The following is a 22,443-nucleotide window of genomic DNA, read 5'->3' on the forward strand; positions in this document are numbered from 1 at the left end:
GGCATAGATTAGGTTAAAGCCTGCACATAAATTCCATATGTTAGTGAAAATGACATACAAAATGCATTACACTAGGGGGAATTGCTTTTTTCAAATATGCGTGTGAGAGGAGACGTTTGCTCTAAAATGCTGGTGAATTTTTGTGAGGATCTTTCAAAAGAAAAAAAAGCAATCTGAAAATGTTGCGAACTCTGAATTTAAGGCCATATACACATTTCTAAATTCAGTTTTGCCTAATATACACATTTCTGCAAAGCATTTTTTTCTAATACAATACAATTTTGTATATTACTTTCATTACCGTAATGCATTTTTATGCACATTTAGCCCTCAAGTATGCATTATTGAATACAACTGAATTTGCAAAACTCAGAAGAGTGCAAAATCTTGAAGGATAGTTCATGTTTTCTGTCCAATTATTGCAGGGGTGCCCAAACTTTTTTCAAAGAGAGCCAGATTTGATGAAGTGAGTTGATTTGTTGAGCTTTTTTTAGGATTGAGTTTGTTGAGTTTTTGGGGAGATTTGACCCCAATTTGTTGTTGTTGTTTAGTCGTTTAGTCATGTCTGACTCTTCGTGACCCCATGGACCAGAGCACGCCAGGCACTCCTGTCTTCCACTGCCTCCCGCAGTTTGGTCAGACTCATGTTTGTAGCTTCGAGAACACTGTCCAACCATCTCGTCCTCTGTCGTCCCCTTCTCCTTGTGCCCTCCATCTTTCCCAACATCAGGGTCTTTTCCAGGGAGTCTTCTCTTCTCATGAGGTGGCCAAAGTATTGGCGTCTCAGCTTCAGGATCTGTCCTTCCAGTGAGCACTCAGGGCTGATTTCCTTCAGAATGGAGAGGTTTGATCTTCTTTCAGTCCATGGGACTCTCAAGAGTCTCCTCCAGCACCGTAATTCAAAAGCATCAATTCTTCGGCGATCATAAAACCAGACTTTGGACATGCCTGACTTACATTTAATGCAAACTGAACAACTTTCCTCCCCCATTACCAGCAGTGTCTGACTGAAAGTTGCCTTTGTTATAGGCAGTGGTTCAGGAATCCAAATTAGTTCAGTCCCCAGACAAATTCAGGGAGCTCTGTACCAGCACTCAGCACTAAGCAGGATTGCTCCCACCCATCGCCAGCTACGAGTGTTTGGGTGTGCAAATTCCCCTTGCAGGGAGTTCTCTCGCACATTCGAACTCGCCACTAAGCAATAATTTGACATGTGGGCGGGACGTGTCATGGCACCACATGACTGACAGGTGGGTGCCCCACCCACCGACCCACCTGCCAGTCTTGGTCTGCAAGGCTGGTCCTGATAAGGATCTGTCCTTCTGTAGCCAAAAAAGATTTCCAAACTATACCATGTTGGGGATGAACTTGAGTGCTCTTGCTTTTGTGAGGCAAGGAGTGAGGACCATCTCTGGAAAATGTACAGGCCACTTAGAAAATGCTTAATGGCTAATTAGGGAGAGATGTAGCAGTGCCGGATTTACATATAAGCTAAACAAGCTATAGCTTAGGGCCCCACTCTCTTGGGGGCCCCAAAAAAATTTAAAGGAAAAAATACAACTGGGTGTACATTTCCAAAATATAAGATAAAAAAGAAATAAAATAAAACCTACACACAGCAGTAGTGTTTTGTGTTGTGTAGGCTCCTACAATGTAAGTCATGGGCCCCGCCTATTAGTGAACTACTAAGGTGATATTGATATTATATTAAATAATGCATTGTATTAACTACAATTGCATTGTACAGGTTATAATTATAATAAAGCTGTTTATAGTTATTAGTACTGTAGTTTGCATCATATATTTACACCTATTATTATTTCATGTTATAGCAAGTTTCTAAAGACTAGATTACAATTCTAAAGGAACTTTTGCTATTGCCAAATGCCAATGTACTTGCATTATTAAGTTTGTTATGAATAAAAAATCATTTTAAGCTAGAGCTTAATAATTATTTCGCTATTAATATACTTCTTTAACTGTATTTCAGTTCAACAATTACTTTGATAAAATCCCTATTTTGTTATGTGCAAATGGCCTTAGATACTTATTAGGTTCACAAATTACCATATAGCATATATTCAGCACCAAAAAAACCACACACACCGACAATTTGTTGTTGACAAAGGACAGCTGGACAAATAAAGGGCCTCATTACCTTCAGTAGCTTAGGGCCTCATCAAACCTAAATCTAGCCCTGGATGTAATGGAGCCATTTGGCAGAGGGTATGGCTGGCAGGCATCCCAAACAGGAGCACTTCACGCTGCAACAATTTGTTACAGGTCCCATTTATGGTGGGGAGTACGGGGGTGTCCAAGTTATGTCCCTGCTTTTCGTCACTAAAGTAATGGGGGTATCTATAAGAAAAATCAAAGTCATGGAAACATTCGAAAAGTTTCCCGTTTACTCCTGTTTCAAACAAAACAAACACACAGCAATACAGACGTAGGAATGGAAATATTTGACTCAGAGAGCAGCCTGTTAGTTCAGAAGCAGATATCTGTGAGGTATTTGGGGCTTGTTGAACCCACAGAGACGGGTTGTCACCGTCTAACTCTAGTCTTCAAAGAACAACTATGATATCTGACTTCCTGCACCCTTCCTTAAATTGTAGAAAGGGCCTTTCTCTCTGCTCTGTATATATTCCTCTAATCATTTTCTTTACAAATATCACTCAGTTTCTGCTAATATGGAATTATTAGGAATAAAGGATATTATACAATACAAATCTGTGTTAAAAAGAATGTTTATATTACAGTATAATGAGAAGGATGGGAAGGATTGTGTTGATGAACACTTTTATTGTGTAAATAATGTTGTCTATTCTTTTCCTCTTTTGATTTTTTTATTTCGTATCTTTGTTATTCCCCCCTTTCTTTTCCTCTTTTTTATTCCTTTATAAATTTTCTATTTTCTACCTAATTTTCTTTTTCTTCACATGTAAAGAAATAGCATATAATGTTTGTATAGATATGTACATTTTTAATCAATAAAGAATAATATTAGTAAAAAGGGCAGGTTGCGAATAAATGTCAAGCTGTGTTTCTCTAGATGAGCCCCTTTAAATGATGTGGTTACAGCTTTTCAAGCTCCAGCTCACCCCCCAAAAAAATGCTCTCTGTGTCTTCATGATGAGGACAAAGATGGAAGATAATATAAACAGAGCACCTAAAATATTCTCGGCCCTGAACGAAGCTTTAAAGCATGGGTAGGCAAACTAAGACCCGGGGGCCAGATCAGCCCAATTGCCTTCTAAACCCGGCTCACAGACAGTCTGGGAATCAGCATGTTTTTACATGAGTAGAATGTGTCCTTTTATTTAAAATGCATCTCTGGGTTATTTGTGGGGCATGGGAATTCGTTCATTTCCCACCCACCCCAAATACAGTCTGGCCCCACAAGGTCTGAGGGATAGTGGACCAGCCCCCTGCTGAAAAGGTTTGCTGACCCCTGATGTATAGACACGCACACACAATTTCATATATAAAAACCATTTCAAATCTAATACAGTGGTGCCTCTGGTTACATACTTAATTCGTTCCGGAGGTCCATTCTTAACCTGAAACTGTTCTTAACCTGAAGCACCACTTTAGCTAATGGGGCCTCCCGTTGCTGCTGCGCCGCCACCATGCCATTTCTGTTCTCATCCTGAAGCAAAGTTCTTAACCCAAGGTAATATTTCTAGGTTAGCAGAGTCTGTAACCTGAAGCATATGTAACCCGAGGTACCACTGTACATAGATAGCGACTGGGATGGGGGAGGGCAATCTAGTGGCTCACAGTTAGTGAGTCAAATTTTCCAGTTACAGAATGACCAGGTAGACTTGGCCACTGAGGAAACGATACTTTATTTCTCCTCCATCTCACTCTGTTACTCAGAAAGGCATAAATATCACAACCAAACATCTTTCTTGGTGTGGTTTTCCTCTGTTGTGCAAGGGAGCCACAAGTGCTGCAAAGCTGGCTGAGGCTGGATGCCACAAACGCCTCCCGTCAGACCTGCCTAAGCACTTCTGAGCAGAAGGCAAGGCCCGAATGTTGCCGAGAGCAAACTTGGTTACGTCGCTTTCCTGTCTGTGACAACAATATTTTCCATGGTTAACTGCTCCTGCCACCCTATGCTCATCAGAAGTCGCTACAAAAGAGGTGAGGAGTTAATGGTGTTACGGCCATTTGCATTTCTGCCTCCTCTCACAATGGCTGCCTCTGAACTGGTGCAGATTCCCCTGAAATAATCCTGATAACTGTAATTTGCTAAAGGTGCGGAGAGTTGTTAGGAGAACCCCTGTTCCCCCTCATAGAGCTACAATTTCCAACGTTCCTTGGGAAGGCAGGTGATGATGATGATAGATTATTTATATCCCGCCCATCTGGCTGGGTTTCCCCAACCACTCTGGGCGGTTTCCAGCAAAATATTGAAATACAATAATTAATCAAATATTAAAATCTTCCTTAAACAGGGCTGCCTTCAGATGTCTCTTCTAAAAGTCAGAGAGTTGAACCCAGAAATCACTGGGTTAAAACTGACCGAAAGTCCAGAGGTAGCATTGTTATCAATTTACGATGGGGTAGAAGGTTCGCCTAGGGACGCGGGTGGCGCTGTGGGTAAAACCTCAGTGCCTAGGACTTGCTGATCGCATGGTCGGCAGTTCGAATCCCCGTGGCGGGGTGCGCTCCCGTCGTTCGGTCCCAGCGCCTGCCAACCTAGCAGTTCGAAAGCACCCCCGGGTGCAAGTAGATAAATAGGGACCGCTTACCAGCGGGAAGGTAAACGGCGTTCCGTGTACTGCGCTGGCTCGCCAGATGCAGCTTGTCACGCTGGCCACGTGACCCGGAAGTGTCTGTGGACAGCGCTGGCTCCCGGCCTCTAGAGTGAGATGAGCGCACAACCCTAGAGTCTGGCAAGACTGGCCCGTACGGGCAGGGGTACCTTTACCTTTGGAAGGTTCGCAGGCTATGAAGGACTTGCTCACAAATTTTTTGACAGCTGCACGAGTTATTATCACTAGGAAGCAGGAAGGGCAAGGTGAATATAAAATGGAAGAATGGTATAAAGAGGTGTGGGATATACCTATTAATGTTAAATGAACATGTGGTGTTAAGGTAAGATGGGGAATATGCAGGAGAAATTATTTTGAGGAGATATGGAAGGTATTTGTAGAATTTGTACTGTTAAAACAGAAAGGAGTCAAACTATCATGAGAGGTGTTGAAATTTTGGGAGGTTGGATAGTTACAATGGAATGGTTTTGGTGGTGGGGTGCACATTTTTATTTTTATTTATTTATTATTATTACTTTGTTAAAATAATAATAAGAAAAGAAATCAGCTGCCAGAGTTAGGACAAAGACGAGGGTTGGAAGGAAACGAGTTTTGAGCATTGCAGTTGGCTGTGGCGTGTTCTGGGGGTGAAAGCTTTCAGTCTGTAAAAAGCAGCAAGCTGGGCAGAGGGACAGAGGGCCGGGGCTGATTTCTGCTGGCATCCAAAACTGTGCCCATGGGAGAAGCAAGGCCTTCTTGGGGTGCTATTGCTGTAAACTCCTCCATCGTGGGCTCAGGTTGTGCGTATGTATGTGTCAATAAACCATATAGCATTAAGACAACACAGTCTCCGCTGTGCCTCGTTTCTAAAGGAAAGACGAACCCTGGGCAAGCGGAATCTCGCACCCCTCGGAGATTGGGGTGCCGTGTAACAAATCATTTCCACAACAGCTGTAAGAAGGAGGTCACTGTTTCTTTCAACTTGAAGTATGGAACAGGGACCTTTTGCTGACGTCGCTTGCTAGCTCTAGAAGCTGAGCTGGTGTTTCTTGTTAGTTTCTGTTTGCCACTGAGCAGCTGCTTAGAGTTACAGTACTCTGTTTACATTCCAGAGACCTTCCAGGCTGTTGGAAGTGACGTTAGTGGTTTCCTGTTCGTTTGTTGTTTCGGTTGCTCTCTGCTTTCACAGAGAGAGGGTGTCTTTTCTGTCTGCGGAGCGAGAAATAAAACCCTTTGCAATGTAGCCATAAATCTCATCACTTTCACATGCTGCTGGAAACTCTGCTGTATGGGGGAATGTGCCTTGGAGCCTCATCAAAGGCTCAGGTTGTTAATTATTCGTCGGGAGGGCGATTCCGGAAGATGAGCTTTATCAGCTTGGCCGAGCGGAGACCCCGACATTTCTATCCTCCCAGCCTCGCAGATCAGAATCCAAAAAGCTGCCACAGCATGTCAGAGTCTTTTGATCCCAGCCCCCCGCCACTTCTGATACTCGCTGCCTCGTTCTTTTCTTAGGTCCTCGAAGCAAGATTTAGCTGGGCATAGCAAGCGCCTTCCTGTTTCGTAAAGAGTGGAGAAACTGTTATTTGGAGCACAGGCGGGCAACTTCAGGCCCTCCAAGGCTCTCTGTACGGCCCTCAGAAATCTCCTCAGGCCACGCCTCCTCCCCTCTGACCACACCCCCTTTCCCAAGGCCAATCCCCTCACTGATAATGTCTCATATCCGTTTGGGCTCATTTTCCCAAATATACCCGCCTCTACTGCTTTTGGGCAACATTCTGAGGGTCACATGCATGTAGTGGGCGGGTCAGAGGTCAAAGTGGGTGGAGCCACAAATGCAAATTTTATTTTTGTTTATTTTCTACACACACATGCCCCTCTCTATTCTCTATTCAGACACTGGACTCAGCTAGATTGGTAAGGAAAAAAAGAGTTTTATATGCGTCGTATATGCATTATAACAGTGTGACACCAGATGGCGCTGTGGAGTTCCGTTTTTTGCCAACGTGATTTCTCATATAAAGTTTACAACACTTCCTTGTTCTCAATGCTTCCTTGATGTGGCGATATCCAGCCATTGTCTGGGTTCAATGACACATTTCAGCCAGGCAAAAACGCTCAAGGAGGATTCAAAAAAGGACTAGGGAGGGGTAAGACTCTGAGAAGAGTCCTGGGGGCCAGCTGCAGAGGTCTGGGGGGCTGCATCTGGACCTCAGATATGAGGCTCCTGAGCTCTGGAACATCATCACTGCTCTTCACAAGCAAGATAAGCTAGGCTGAAATGTCAAAAAATTGTAAATTCTCCTTTCCTTTCTCTGCACTGCCTCCTCCTTAGCCCAGTTGCACTCGCTTCAGTTCATGTCCAGGTGCAATTCAAAGCACCACCTGTTGGGGGCGCTATAGCAGTGGGCTTCCTGCATTGACAGGCTGGCCTGGATGACCTTGTGAGGTCCCTACAATGTATATCACATATGAAAGCACACTCGAAATCTGGAGACGTCCCCCCTTCGCCATCACCAAAGAAAGAGTCATACCTTTATTACCTCTGAAGATGAAGGTTCAGAGTCCTGGTATTGGGATCCTTGGGGAATAAAAGAAAAGGAGACAATTAGGAATAAATAAAAGAGCTAGAGGGGCCATTCTTCTTCAGCTGCTGCTGTGAGGGCCAATATTTTTGCCAACTGCAAAAGGGACAGAGAAGAAGCTCCGTTCAGTTCAAACCTACCTAATTTGGATTTCCCAGGGGGCATGCCGCCGCCAAGGATCTGGACCTCCCAGGAGGAACTCAGGAAAAGCCCAGAATAACAGCTGAGAATGCATGATGGGAGACCTGTCTAGGGCAGCTTCCTGTTCTTACAGTGACCTAACAGATGCCACGGAGAATCCCACCAACAGAAAATGTGCTCAGTCCATTTGTGGTTCCTTGCTGCTTTTCCCTGGAACATAATTCCTGCCTGAAAATCCACTGCTAAAACACTCAAGTCCAGGGAATCTCGGGTACGCGGGCAAAATGGCCTCTCTGCCTGGCTTTTGGGCTCTCCTCCTAGTCACGCCCTCTCTCCCCAGGCCACACCCCTTACCAGCTTGCTTCACAACCTCATTGAGTGTGCTTGCCTAACTGGAATATGTAATTTGAACTCTGATCATGCCTAGATGGAGGGTGGTGGGGTGTGAGTTTGTGTAGAAACTCATCTACTATGCAAAGGGGGGGGAAATACAGTACTTTTCAGTGTATAAGACTATGGTTTTTTAAATCTAAAATAATGTTCAAAATCGGGGCTCGCCCTATACACGGATAGTGCAGAGGGGATTTTTTCTCAAATTGGAGTCCCCAAAAATAGGGGCGTCTTATACACGGAAAAATATGGTACAGTGGTACCTCAGGTTACATACGCTTCAGGTTACATACACTTCAGGTTACAGACTCCACTAACCCAGAAATAGCGCTTCAGGTTAAGAACTTTGCTTCAAGATGAGAACAGAAATTGTGCTCCGGCGGCAGCAGGAGGCCCCATTAGCTAAAGTGGTTAAGGTTCAGGTTAAGAACAGTTTCAGGTTAAGAATGGACCTCCGGAACGAATAAAGTACTTAACCCGAGGTACCACTGTACATTCATTGCTCAGCCACTTTTGCCACTGGCCCTCCCACCGCTTGCAAGTGGCCCCCGGAATATTGCCCAGCAGGAAAAATGTGGCACTCAGGCTGAAAAGCCCCACTGATTAGAGTGTTGGTCTATGACCTGGGAGAGCAGGGTTCGAATTCCCATTCAGCCGTGAAGCTCACTGCTTGTGACCTTGGGGCAGTCACTGTCTCTTAGTCTAATCTATCTCACAGGGTTCTTGTGAGGACATAGTGGGGAGGAAGAGAGTCAGGAGCACTGCCTTCAGTTCATTGGAAGAGGTGGTCTATCAATGTAATACCGTATTTTTCGCCCTATAGGACACACTTTTCCCCCTCCAAAAATGAAGGGGAAATGTGTGTGCGTCCTATAGGGTGAATGCAGGCTTTCGCTGAAGCCTGGAGAGCGAGAGGGGTCGGTGCGCCTTGACCCCTCTCGCTCTCCAGGCTTCAGGAAGCTATCCGCAAGCCTTGGGAGCCCGCAGGAGTTCCCGCCGGTCTCCCAAGGCTTCCGGAGAGTTGCCTGCATCCCGAAGCCCAGGGCGCACTGAGTAGCGTGCCCTGGGCTTCGGGCAGATATCCACAAGCCTGGGGAGACCAGCGCGACTTCCCGCTGGTCTCCCACGGCTTGCGGATAGCAGCCTGTTCTAGGGGCTGGGGTCGGGGGAAGCTCGGGCTTCCCCCAAAACTAGGTGCGCCCTATGGGCCGGTGCACCCTATGGGGCGAAAAATACGGTAAATTAAATAAACAACAAAATAAAAATAAACGTGGCCCTTGAACTTAAAAAAAAAAGGTTCCTAAGTAATGCCTGACTTTAAGAGAGCCTGAAATAAAATTTAAACACTTGTTGTTGATTTCTTAGGACATGGCTGCTGATATTACCTAGCCTGGAGCGGCTGCGTCGAATCCGAAGGAAGCTTAAGAGAAGCATCAGCAGTGTCAGAACAGCCAGGAGAGACAAGGACACTGAGAAGCTGAGACATTTGTTGTCTACGACTGCAGAGGGAGCTGTAAAAGGGAAAGGGAGAGGGAGGGAGGGAACAGGCAGACATTACTTAGCAACTGCTGTCACTGACACAGAGCAGAAGAAGCCCATCATTTATAGTTTGCTTCATTGTGTTACTAGAGGAGGGGTGGGGTTTGCATTCCCTGAACGGAAGAAGCAAAGCTATTTTGCAAAATCCGTACTTTCCTGAATTTTGCAATGCGGTTCCCAAGCCGAAAAATAGGCACGTTGGAGAAAAGTGTGCATACAAAGCATATATTTGTGGAAACAATGCCTAAGAAGGCAATATATGTAGGGAAATGGCTTGCCCAAAATGTGCATACAGTGGTACCTTGGGTTACATACGCTTCAGGTTACATACTCCGTTAACCCAGAAATATTGCTTCAGGTTAAGAACTTTGCTTCAGGATGAGAACAGAAATCGTGCTTCGGCGGCGCGGCGGCAGCGGGAGGCCCCATTAGCTAAAGTGGTGCTTCAGGTTAAGAACAGTTTCAGGTTAAGAACAGACCTCCGAGACGAATTAAGTACTTAACCCGAGGTACCACTGTACGTACTAGAGAAAAGCATACACAAGAAGCATATGTTCGTGGAAATACCTCAAGGAAATGCAGCACATTTTCTGAGGGAATTGCTTCCCCAAAAATGTGCATCTTAGTAAAAATGCACACTAAAACACTGGCAAATTTCAATGAGGAATTTCTTTTAAAAATGCAAACTAATAAATGCATGAGAGGAAGTGGACTGGAATAACAAGAAGCTGTCAGAAACCAATATTGAAACATTTGTCCGTGTCTAGTTTTATGGGGAAAGAAGGAAGAAACCACTATTTGCATCCTCTGCGTAGTGCACGGGTCTATAAATTTGATGCATCGCGCAGAATAATGCAAACAGAGGCCATTTATTTTTCTCCGCCCTCTTTTGGAAATCTAGAACACAATCAAAATGAGAGTTAGTAGATTATTTCACATACAGAAAACCTCAGTTCAGTTCCTGGCATCTCCAGGTAGGACTGGGAAAATATTCTTGTATGGCCTACATGACCCTTGAGGTCTCTTCCAGAGCTACAAAGCCACTTCCGCCCTTGAAGGAGGTGGAGTTGCAGGCTTCACAAGCCCAGCCCCGCACGATTGGGGGATTCCCGGCCGCGTCATCCCCTGGCCAGCCAATCGGCTGGCTCTGGGGGCGTGGCCTGCCCTACTTAAGGAAAGACGTGGCCGGGGATCTCCCTCTTTCCCCGCCTGTCAGCTGTTCCTGCTTTTCCCACCCTCCCGCCCTTTAAGGTTTTCGTCCTTGACCTTGCTATGGACCTTGGTTGGTTGCCGTTGAGGGGCCTGGTAGGAATTTTTTCCACTTGGCAAATTGGCACCAGCCACTTGGTTTTCGCCTGCCTCGTAGCAAATCGTCACAACTTTCTTGGTATTGGCGGTTAGGTATTGTTCTGTAGTTGGAAGAGGGGAGGAAGCGCCATCACTGCCCCGCATATTGAAGGGTAGTCCGATAAAGGATTCTGGGGGGCATGGCCCTGTCTGAAGCCTATGGAGCTGAGGGCCTAAGGCACGCCCCCGAGTGGTGACCCCGGGGGAGTTCCTAGTTGATGTGAATCAGCAGGACTCCCCCTACTGGTGGCTAACCCTTCCTGGACATCAAGTGGACGGGCTGAAGTTGGATATACAGTGGTACCTCGGGTTAAATACGCTTCAGGTTACATACACTTCAGGTTACAGACTCTGCTAACCCAGAAATAGTACCTCAAGTTAAGAACTTTGCTTCAGGATGAGAACAGAAATCGTGCTCCGGCAGCGCGGCAGCAGCAGGAGGCCCCTTTAGCTAAAGTGGTGCTTCAGGTTAAGAACAGTTTCAGGTTAAGAACAGACCTCCAGAACGAATTAAGTACTTAATCCGAGGTACTACTGTAGTCCGTTAGGACCAATGCCTAAGCCAATACTGCTTATCACCTGTAACCAATAAAGTTGTGGCCTTAAGGTAAAGGGACCCCTGACCATTAGGTCCAGTCATGACCAACTCTGGGGTTGCGGCACTCATCTCGCTTTATTGGCCAAGGGAGCCGGCGTACAGCTTCCAGGTCATGTGGCCAACATGACTAAGCCACTTCTGGCGAACCAGAGCAGCGCACGGAAACCCCGTTTACCTTCCCGCCGGAGTGGTACCTATTTATCTACCTGCACTTTGACATGCTTTAGAACTGCTAGGTTGGCAGGAGCAGGGACCGAGCAACAGGAGCTCACCCCGTCACGGGGATTCGAACTGCCAACCTTCAATCAGCAAGTCCTAGGCTCTGTGGTTTAACCCACAGCGCCATCCTTAATAATTGTGTCATGTGTCTTTATTTCCACTGGGGGGGTGGGCGGGAACTTGCCATGCAATTCTACGATTCTTTGATTCTATGGCTTAGCATAACGCAGCTTCCTCTGTTCCTAAGAACCAACGCGTGAAGATGACTAGCTAATTTTGCCAACGAGGGCAGAGGGTGACGTGCCGCACCACCACTCACCCACAGGGAATTCGGCGTTCATCCTGACAGCGGTGCCTGAGGAGTTGAACCTGACCTCACAGGTGAAATTCGCGGTACTCGCGTTCAAATCCAGGGGGACGTGAAGGACACTGACGAACGTCCAAGAACTGCGGTTGCTTCTCATCAGCAGCGTCTCTGGACGGAGATGTCCAGGAACGTCCCAGGACACTTGGACGAAGCTGGAAGCGCCGTGGACCACACAAGCCATTTCGTTGCTCTGCAAGATTTGAGATGCTTCACGTGGAGCAGGCTGCAAAAGCGTCACCCAGGTGCTCTGGGTGTAGCTATCTGTGTGTGTTGAGGGGAACGAAGCAGGGAGTTCAGGAAACAGCAACAATGCAGTTCATTTATTATTATTATTATTATTATTATTATTATTATTATTATTATTATTATATTCACATAATATACATTCTTTGCAACAGACAACTCCAAAATAAAATCATATATAGCAAAACTGTAAGTCTCATGTTTTCAATTACACTCCTTTCCAATACCTTTTCTTGCTGCTTTCTGCTTTCCTTATAGAATCTTTATGGAAATTTAAATCTCTTAAATCCTATACCAATCTTTAACAATTTCAATTAATGCCTTTGCCTCCCTTCCCCACAACCCAGTACTTCCCTCCAACCGTGTGCGATCTTCTTTGCCTACTATTATTTTTGTTATTGTTGCGTTACTCGATTCAAAGTGTTGGTGCTGACCTTTAAAGCCCTAAACGGCCTCGGTCCTGTATACCTGAAGGAGCGTCTCCACCCCCATCGTTCAGCCCGAACACTGAGATCCAGCGCCGAGGGCCTTCTGGCGGTTCCCTCATTGCAAGAAGTGAGGTTACAGGGAACCAGACAGAGGGCCTTCTCGGTAGTGGCGCCCGCCCTGTGGAACACCCTCCCATCAGATGTCAAAGAGATAAATAATTACCTGACATTCAGAAGACATCTTAAGGCAGCGCTGTTCAGGGAAGTTTTTAATATGTAACGCTGTACTGTTTTTAACACTGATTGGGAGCCGCCCAGAGTGGCTGGGGAAACTCAGCCAGATGGGCGGGGTATAAATAATAAATTATTATTATTATTATTATTATTATTATTATTATTATTTGTTATTCCATCCTTAATATAATATTATCCTATTTCCTTGCTGTAAGGGTTGTGCTGACAAGCTAGCTGAGATAAAGCTCCGAGCAAACAGCCATCTCTGTATAAAGATTTACAGTGGTGCCCCACAAGACGAATGCCTCGCAAGACGAAAAACTCGCTAGACGAAAGGGTTTTCCGTTTTTTGAGTCGTTCCGCAAGACGAATTTCCCTATGGGCTTGCTTCGCAAGACGAAACGTCTTGCGAGTTCTTGCGAGTTTGTTTCCTTTTTCTTAAAGCCGCTAAGCCGCTAATAGCCGTGCTTCGCAAGACGAAAAAAACCGCAAGACGAAGAGACTCGCGGAACGGATTAATTTTGTCTTGCGAGGCACCACTGTATTGCTAAGCTTCAAAGCAGGTAAAGGTAAAGGTACCCCTGCCCGTACGGGCCAGTCTTGACAGACTCTGGGGTTGTGCGCCCATCTCACTTAAGAGGCCAGGGGCCAGCGCTGTCCGGAGACACTTCCGGGTCATGTGGCCAGCGTGACAAAGCTGCATCTGGCGAGCCAGCGCAGCACACGGAAACGCCGTTTACCTTCCCGCCAGTAAGCGGTCCCTATTTATCTACTTGCACCCGGGGGTGCTTTCGAACTGCTAGGTTGGCAGGTGCTGGGACCGAGCAACGGGAGCTCACCCCGTCACGGGGATTCGAACCGCCGACCTTCTGATCGGCAAGCCCTAGGCGCTGAGGCTTTTACCCACAGCGCCACCCGCGTCCCTTCAAAGCAGTTACAAGAGTTCAAAAGCACACTTCATCTCTAGGAGTCAGATGAATCGTCTGACGTTTTTTTACGCCGTGCCCAGCAAGCCCATTTCCTGAGTCTACGTCTCTTGCTTCCTGCTGGTTCCTGGCACTGGCGCCCCCCTCCCAGCTTCCTCCTCTGATGTGGATGAGAAGCTGCTGATTAACGGCGTAGGGTCTCTGTAAGTGCCTCTCTCCCCCCTCAGCTCTTTCGCAGCCTCCAATTCCCTGACACTTGCACCTTTTATATTTTTCCATATTAATTTTTAAGCTCCTGCACCGACTTTTTTCATGTATTCCTTAACGCATTCCCATTCTTTATTAATTTTTTGATTAGAATAGCCTCTGATTGATGCTCTTAATTTTGCCATTGGTGGCCATGCCACAACTGCAGCATGATGATAACCTTATATTTTTTATGTCTATAAGAGATTGGGGAAAGGGTGCATCAAAATGCATATAATAAGAATTTATTATTTATACCCCGCACATCTGCCTGGATTTCCCTAGCCGCTCTGGGCAGCTTCCAGTGGAATTTTAAAATACAATGATTCATCAAATATTAAAAGCTTCCCTAAACAGGGCTGCCTTCAGCTGTCTTCTAAAAGTCAGACAGTTGTTTATTTCTGATGGGAGGGAGTTCCACAGGGCACACTTGGTTCCCTGTAACTTTGCTGCTTGGTTCCCTGTAACTTTGCTTCTCACAGTGAGGAAACCACCAGAAGGCCCTCGGCGCTGGATCTCAGAGTCAGGGCAGAATGATGGGGGTGGAGACGCTCCTTCAGGTATACTGGACTGAGGCCATTTAGTGCTTTAAAGCTCAGCACCAACACTTTGAATTGTGCTCGGAAACGTATTGGGAGCCAATGTAGGTCTTTCAGAACCAGTGTTATGTGGTCTCGGCGGCCGCCCCCAGTCACCAGCCTAGCTGCCACATTCTGGATTAGTTGTAGTTTCTGGGTCACCTTCAAAGGTAGCCCCACGTAGAGCGCATTGCAGTAGTCCAAGCGGGAGATAACTAGAGCATGCGCCACTCTGGTGAGACAATCTGCGGGCAGGTAGGGTCTCAGCCTGCATACCAGATAGAGCTGGTAGACAGCTGCCCTGGATACAAAATTGACCTGCACCTCTATAGACAGCTGTGAGTCCAAAATGACTCCCAGGCTGAGCACCTGGTCCTTCAGAGGCACAGTTACCCCATTCAGGACCAGGAAGTCCCCCACACCCGTCGGCCCCCTGTCCCCCAGAAACAGTACTTCTATCTTATCAGGATTCAACCTTAATCTGTTAGCCGCCATCCATCCTCCAACGACCTCCAGACACTCGCACAGGACCTTCACCGCCTTCACTGGTTCCAATTTAAAAGAGAGGTAGAGCTATTATATGTGATAATAGCATAAAAACTCCATTGTGGAAGGCTCTCACCAGGGAGGCATGACTTGTGCCATCCAGTTTTAGGCATCAGGCAAAGGCTTTTCGCTTCTCCCAGGCGATCGGTCCCTTTACAAAGGGAACTCTGGGCACTCTCCCCAAAACAATATGCAAACTGAAATGCCCCAATCTCCAAAATTCACACTTCTTTGAATTTTGTGCTGCACTTCAAGCAAAACATTTGTGTAAAAAAATGTGTATATGAGGGTGAAAGCATGCACAAAAATGTATAAATATGAGGCAATAATGTACAAAAATTAACTTCCTTAGGGGAAGTTGCACACAAAAATATGTGTGTTGGGAGAAAAAGACACTAAAATGCTGATGAATCCTCATTGGGACTTGCAGTCGAACCTTGGAAGTCGAATGGAATCCATTCCGGAAGTCTGTCCAACTTCCAAAACGTTTGGAAACCAAAGCGCGGCTTCTGGTTGGCTGCAGGAAGCTCCTGCAGCCAATCAGAAGCCCCGGAAGCCCCATTGGTCGTTTGGTTTCCAAAAAAAGTTCGCAAACCGGAACTGTCACTTCCAGGTTGCAGCGTTCGGGAGCCGAAACATTCAACTTGCAAGGCGTTCGGGATCCAAGGTACGACTGTATTTCCAATAAAAACAAATTACAAACAAGGCAAGTGAACTTAAAACAGATTGATAGGTTTGCCCACTGTTAGTAAGGAGACAGTATAGGCTTTGAACTGAGAAGGAGGACCGTGGTGGTAGAAGAGACTCAATACCACTCACACTCCAAAGGTCAGTCTATTTGCTTCCTTACCTCCAACAACCAGTGAGGACCCATTGCTGAAAGTCAAGGTGGGATTTCTCTTTGCGCACATATACAGGCCAGAATCTTCCTTTTGGACCAGGGTGATGGCCAAGACCAGATTTTTTCCTTCTGCCTTGCAAGCAAACCTGCCTCCATCTTCCTTCCCTGAGCATTTTTTAATTAAAAGGGGTATGCCATCCTCTCTCCTTTTATACCAGCTGAAGGACAAGCCTTTGTCTTCCACGCTTTCTGTAGAAAAGCACTCAAGTTGGGCTGGGCTCCCGGTATCCACAAAATGGAACGGCTCCGTCTGGTACAGTAAGAGTAACTGGACTGGTAATACTGCTGAGAGAGGGGGGAAATGATGAAAGAAGGAACGTTGCAGTTGGGTCTTGTCTCCTTTCACATAAAGGGAGATTCCCTAATGAACAAAAGCAATCTTAAGTATAGAAAGCTGGTAGGCTTTTTTGGGGGCGGGGGAAGAAAGAGGTGATTGTCTTCTTGTGCTGTATAAGTGACAAAGGGGAGCCACACTCCTAGTTTAAGTTTATCGGTTATCTTTTCTCTTAGGGTTTATCATACATCATCATCATCATCATCATCATCATCATGTATTATTTATACCCCGCCCATCTGGCTGGGTTTCCCCAGCCACTCTGGGCAGTTTCCAACAGAATATTAAAATACAGTAGTCTATTAAACATGTTATGTACTGAGTTGAATAGGATCCAAAATGCAGCAGTCTGATTGGTCCTAGAACAATAGGGTCCAGAATGCAGCAGTCTGATTGGTCCTAGAACAATAGGATCCAAAATGCAGCAGTCTGATTGGTCCTAGAACAATAGGGTCCAGAATGCAGCAGTCTGATTGGTCCTAGAACAATAGGATCCAAAATGCAGCAGTCTGATTGGTCCTAGAACAATAGGGTCCAGAATGCAGCAGTCTGATTGGTCCGCAGGAGCCACCCAGTCCAGCTCCAGGTGGAAGTGAATCCACAACCTGATTGGCCTACAGGAGAATCCCGGAATTCACCAATCATGTGTGTAAATAATGTCTGTAAATATTGTGTAAATAATGTATATAAAGCAGATATTGTGGGGGAACTTCCATTCCTCCTCACCACTTTGAGCTGAATAAAGAGCATGAAATCCACTCTCGACTCCGAGTATATTTCAAAACATTAAAAGCTTCCCTGAGCAGGGCTGCCTTCAGATGTCTTCTAAAAGTCTGGTAGTTGTCTTTCTCTTTGACATCTGGTGGGAGGGAGTTCCACAGGGCGGGTGCCACTATCAAGAAGGCCCTCTGCCTGGTTCCCTGTAACTTGGCTTCTCGCAGCGAGGGAACCTCCAGAAGGCCCTCGGCACTGGACCTCAGTGTCTGGGCAGAACGATGGGGGTGGAGACGCTCCTTCAGGTATACTGGACCGAGGCCGTTTAGGGCTTTAAAGGTCAGCACTTTGAATTGTGCTCGGAAACGTACTGGGAGCCCGTGTAGGTCTTTCGGTACCAGTGGTCTATGTCCATCCTATCGGTCTTCCCAGTGTCTAGTTACGATATTTAGCTACACACTCTTTCCCCCGCAATGTCTATGACAATAGTGTCTCATTCGATCTGTGAAAAAGGCTCTATGAATCGAAAGTGGAGACGCTATATGTACTTTCCCCTGTTTATTTGTTTTGTAGCACATAAAGAATTTTTTTTAAAAAATAAAGACTATTTTTAAAAAGTATAGAAAGCTGGTTACCCCTATTCCAAATTCCATTCAGGAGGAATTTGACTTATACTTCCTTTTTTGCTGGTGAAGTTCTGCCAGATTGTGGGGTCCTGAACAGCCACATCACTGGAAAACACCTTTTTGGGAGTCTTAAGCCAGAGTAAATTTAAGAATGTCGGCTGAACTGGGGTGAGGGCAATAGTATGTCTCTGATTTAGCCAGTGCTTTTTTCTTTCAAAAATGTTTAGGAGTACTCTCATTTTGACTCAAGAAAATCACCATTTTATAGTTCAAATCGGGAAACATAAATACAGTAAATGGACAAAAGTACAAAGATTCACAAAATGTTTTGGAGTATGCGTACCCCTGTGTACCCCCAGAAAAAAAACAACAACACTGGAATCTGCTGAGGTGAAAAACTTACACCAGCTCAGTCAGGAAAGCCCAAGCTCCACCAAACCGAAATTCTCCAATCCCAGTGGATCTTGGGTTTGGATTGTACTGTTAGGCAGAATCCGTCAACCTTGGCTCCCCAGAGAACACTGAACTACAGATCTCATCATCCCCAGCCAGTTCAGCCAATGGTCAATGATACCTGGAGGTGCAAGGTTGAATAGGGCTGATCTAAATCCATTAGTTGTATTTATTTCGGAAATTTGTACCCCACCTGCTGTTGTTAATGTTTTCAGAATGCCCTTAAAAACAACCTAAAACCATTGAAAACCAGTCTTGTGCATTTATGTGTGTGTGTGTTTTAAAAAAAACACTTGCTGGTTTTATCAATATTTTGATAATTTTATTATGCCTACTGTTTCAAAAGTCTATTTTCATTGCTTATTTTCATTGCTTAATTTATAATTTTATGTAAACTATATTGCTTTTAATTAAGCAGTACAGAATCTGATAAATAAATATTTTTTCAAGTACCTTAAGGTCCAAAGTTTTAAAGAAGTTTTGTTTCGTTTTTAAGCAGTTCTTCTGCATAGGCTATGACTGTAAGAAATGTATATGTCTTGTGGTTTCTCAAGACTAACAGGGTTTTTTTGGCAAAAGGGTTTGTGGACTACAGTTCATCAAGTGTTATACTCGGAGAGGGGGAGATGAGAACAGAGAAATCTGAAGAGTGGGGTGAGAAGGTAATGAAATGGAAGAGTTAGTCTATTGCTTTTTGATGCAAAGCTCAAATAAATACAAGATAAACCGAATGACCTTTCACAACAGCAGCAATAGGAGATAACATTATTCTGCTAGCTGTGTTCCAATAATTCTTTGTAAACCACTTTGAGGGCTTTTTAAAAACCATCAAGTGGTTATAAATCTTATGAAATCAAATAAATAAATGCTTTAACAGCTACAAGGGGAGAGAGAACCCTTGTCTCAACCGAGTCCTAAACTAATAGGATCAAATTTGCCGATTGGCTGGAGAACGGTAACTTTCAGGCTTGCAGCAGAGTATCCTGGGAGAACATTCAGCACACACACCCTGATCCCACCCCCCAGATTAATAACAATTAAATGATTCAGATGAAACGCATAAGTCATTACCTGTGCAGATCAAAACGAGGCACTGCGGGAACTGCATCCCCCAAAGTCGTCAGCTGCGCCCGAGCCAGCGTTTGAAACGGCAACCTTGAGAAAAAGGGTCTGAGATCATCCTGACCCCATTTCCTTTGTGAAGAAACCCAGCCTCTGCGTGGGTGGTACAGTTTGAGACCAGGTGGCTGAACAGAATAACAGTGTGGCTTCACAAGTACAGTGGTACCTCGGGTTACATACGCTTCAGGTTACACACTCCGCTAATAAAGAAATAGTGCTTCAGGTTAAGAACTTTGCTTCAGGATGAGAACAGAAATAGGGCTCTGGCGGCGCGGCAGCAGCGGGAGGCCCCATTAGCTAAAGTGGTGCTTCAGGTTAAGAACAGTTTCAGGTTAAGAACGGACCTCCGGAACGAATTAAGTACTTAACCCGAGGTACCACTGTAGTCATTTGCTGAATGTGGATCGGTTCCAGGGCTTGGACGCAGTCAGTACCGGATTTACGTATAAGCTAAACAAGCTATAGCTTAGGACCCCATTCTCTTGGGGGCCCCCAAAAAAATTAAAGGGGGAAAAACTGGATGCACATTTCCAAAATATAAGATAAAAAACAAATAAAATAAAACCTACATGCAACAACAGTTTTTTGTGTTGTGTAGGCTCCTGTGAGGTAAGTCATGGCCCCTGCCTGCTAGCCTGCTCCCTAAAATATCACTGGTTTGCTCCTTTCTATATAGGGTGCTTACATTCTGCATGGACTTGTTGCAGGACATGGAGGCACAGGTCAAATCTGTGTCCAGGGCAGCTGTTTACCAGCTCCATCTGGTACGTAGGCTGAGACCCTATCTGCCTGCGGACTGTCTCACCAGAGTGGTGCATGCTCTGGTTATCTCCCGCTTGGACTACTGCAATGCGCTCTACGTGGGGCTACCTTTGAAGGTGACTCGGAAACTACAACTAATCCAGAATGCAGCAGCTAGACTGGTGACTGGGGACGGCCGCCGAGACCATATAACACCGGTCTTGAAAGACCTACATTGGCTCCCAGTACGTTTCCGAGCACAATTCAAAGTGTTGGTGCTGACCTTTAAAGCCCTAAACGGCCTCGGTCCAGTATACCTGAAGGAGCGTCTCCACCCCCATCATTCTGCCCGGACACTGAGGTCAAGTGCCGAGGGCCTTCTGGCGGTTCCCTCATTGCGAGAAGCAAAGCTACAGGGAACCAGGCAGAGGGCCTTCTCGGTAGTGGCACCCGCCCTGTGGAACGCCCTTCCAGCAGATGTCAAAGAGATAAACAACTACCTGACATTCAGAAGACATCTTAAGGCAGCCCTGTTCAGGGAAGTTTTTAACGTGTGATATTTTACTGTATTTTTGGTTTTTATGGAAGCCGCCCAGAGTGGCTGGGGAGGCCCAGCCAGATGGGCGGGGTATAAATAATAAATTATTATTATTATTATATTATTATTATGTGCAAATGGCTTTAGATACCTATTTGGTTCATAAATTACCATATAGCATATATTCAACACAAAAAAACAGTGACAATTTGATGTTGACAAAGGACAGCTGGACATATAAAGGGCCCCATTACCTTCAGTAGCTTAGGGCCTCATCAGACCTGTATCTGGCCCTGGACACAGTGAAGGCTTTGGGTCTTGCAATTTGCTGGGCCGCATCACGGAACAGATGCCAACACTAGTTGGGGTGGGGTGGGATTCTGTCTCCCCAGTAGGGATGCAGGCGGAATGCAATTCAATTCACATCTGAAGGCAAATCTATCAAATTCACAATATCTGGAACCAGGTGAGACCTAAAACACAGCCGTCTTTCAAGATTTGCCCTTGTCGTGAATTTCGCAATGTAGTTGCACAATGTAGTTTTTTTTTAAAAAAAACTAACAAATTAATGGAAATTATGGGTTATTTTTTATTACTGGGTGGAATTCAAGGCTGCGCTCTTCCAATAGTTCTGCCTGCGCAAGCATATCTGCTTGCCAGATGGAACAATTCTTCCCTCTCTTATCTGTCCTGGGGTGGGGTGGGTTCCCTAACCCCCTTGAGGTAATTTTTTGGGGGGCACAGGGAGGAGGGCTTCCACTTATGGGCCTCATTAGGTGAATCCCACCACTTACTATAAAATGGTGATGATGATGATTTGCACTTATTAGTCAATTTTTATGAGAAGCAACATATCAAAAACCAGCACCTACAGAGTAAACGCTAAAACACATTCATATTGATATGAAAAGGGAGGCCTAAAACATCCTACGCACTGAAGGAGGCCATAGATAATTTAACAGTGTGGTGGAAAAGTAGTCTAGTTTTTTGTGTTTGGTTTTGTTTTGCCTGGCATCTAAAATAGATAGCTGCAATTTATCTTCATGTAAACTGCTTTTGATAGGGTGTTTTGTTTTGTTTGCAATCAAGCAGTGTATAAATTTTATTAGATATGAAGTAGCTTTGAGGCTTTTGTTGTTTATAAAGGTAAAGGGACCCCTGACCATTAGGTCCAGTCGTGGCAGACTCTGGGGTTGTGGCGCTCATCTCGCTTTATTGGCCAAACCCACAGCGCCACCCGCATCCCTTGTTTTTTATAGCTGCTAACAAATAATTTACAGCAGAGCCACACCATACAGTTAAAGCACTTGACGTCTCCTTGCAGAGCTATAATTCCCAGCATCTAAAAAAAAATCTACAGTTCCCAGGATTCTTTGGAGAGAGTCATACACTTGAAATGTGCATTTGGCGTGCCTGGCATTACCACCCATCCTTCTTTTCTCTCTCCGCTTTCCTTTCCTTTTGCAGGGAAGTGTAGTCCTGGGCTACATTTTCGAGACCCTTGTTTTGCCATCCTCCTCTTGACTATTCCAGCCTTGATCTCGCTCTCCAGAAAGCACTGTGCCAAAGGTGATGGCATTTGTAAGACCTTTCCTTTACAGCCAGCTATTACGCAAGGCAACATAGATGAACTTTCCCCTTTGTTTCGCTTTCTTCCTTGCAGGGGATGCAAAGCAAAAAGCAAGGCGTATACTTAGGAGGAAGATCCCTCAGGGATCCTCGCCTCCTTTTTAAAGATATATTGCTTCTTGTTTGGGTGGATGGCTTAAAATGATCAGCCCAAAGCCTTTGGGCAGTCTGCGTTTGGAAAACATGAAATTATATTTGCAGAGTATTATTACTATTAATGAGGTTGCAGTGTTTAATT

General features: G+C 45.4%; 1 protein-coding gene across 2 annotated transcripts; it reads right to left on the reverse strand.

Annotated features, from left to right (window-relative positions):
* Nucleotides 1-5,895: 5,895 nt before the first annotated feature.
* Nucleotides 5,896-19,916, reverse strand: LOC128403985 (uncharacterized). 2 transcript variants are annotated; one of them, XM_053369205.1, is made up of 6 exons: nt 19,247-19,916; nt 15,998-16,330; nt 11,899-12,207; nt 9,262-9,387; nt 7,295-7,341; nt 5,896-6,316 (listed from the first exon to the last, which is right to left on the reverse strand). In XM_053369205.1, the coding sequence occupies exons 1-6, from the start codon at nt 19,281-19,283 to the stop codon at nt 6,272-6,274; spliced, it is 897 nt and encodes a 298-aa protein (XP_053225180.1). In that variant the 5' UTR covers nt 19,284-19,916; the 3' UTR covers nt 5,896-6,271. The 2 variants fall into 2 exon arrangements, with proteins under 2 accessions (XP_053225180.1, XP_053225179.1); XM_053369204.1 differs by having other exon boundaries at nt 15,998-16,333.
* Nucleotides 19,917-22,443: the final 2,527 nt, after the last annotated feature.

This window comes from Podarcis raffonei, chromosome 16, assembly GCF_027172205.1.
Source record: "Podarcis raffonei isolate rPodRaf1 chromosome 16, rPodRaf1.pri, whole genome shotgun sequence".
Taxonomy (NCBI): Eukaryota; Metazoa; Chordata; class Lepidosauria; order Squamata; family Lacertidae; genus Podarcis; species Podarcis raffonei.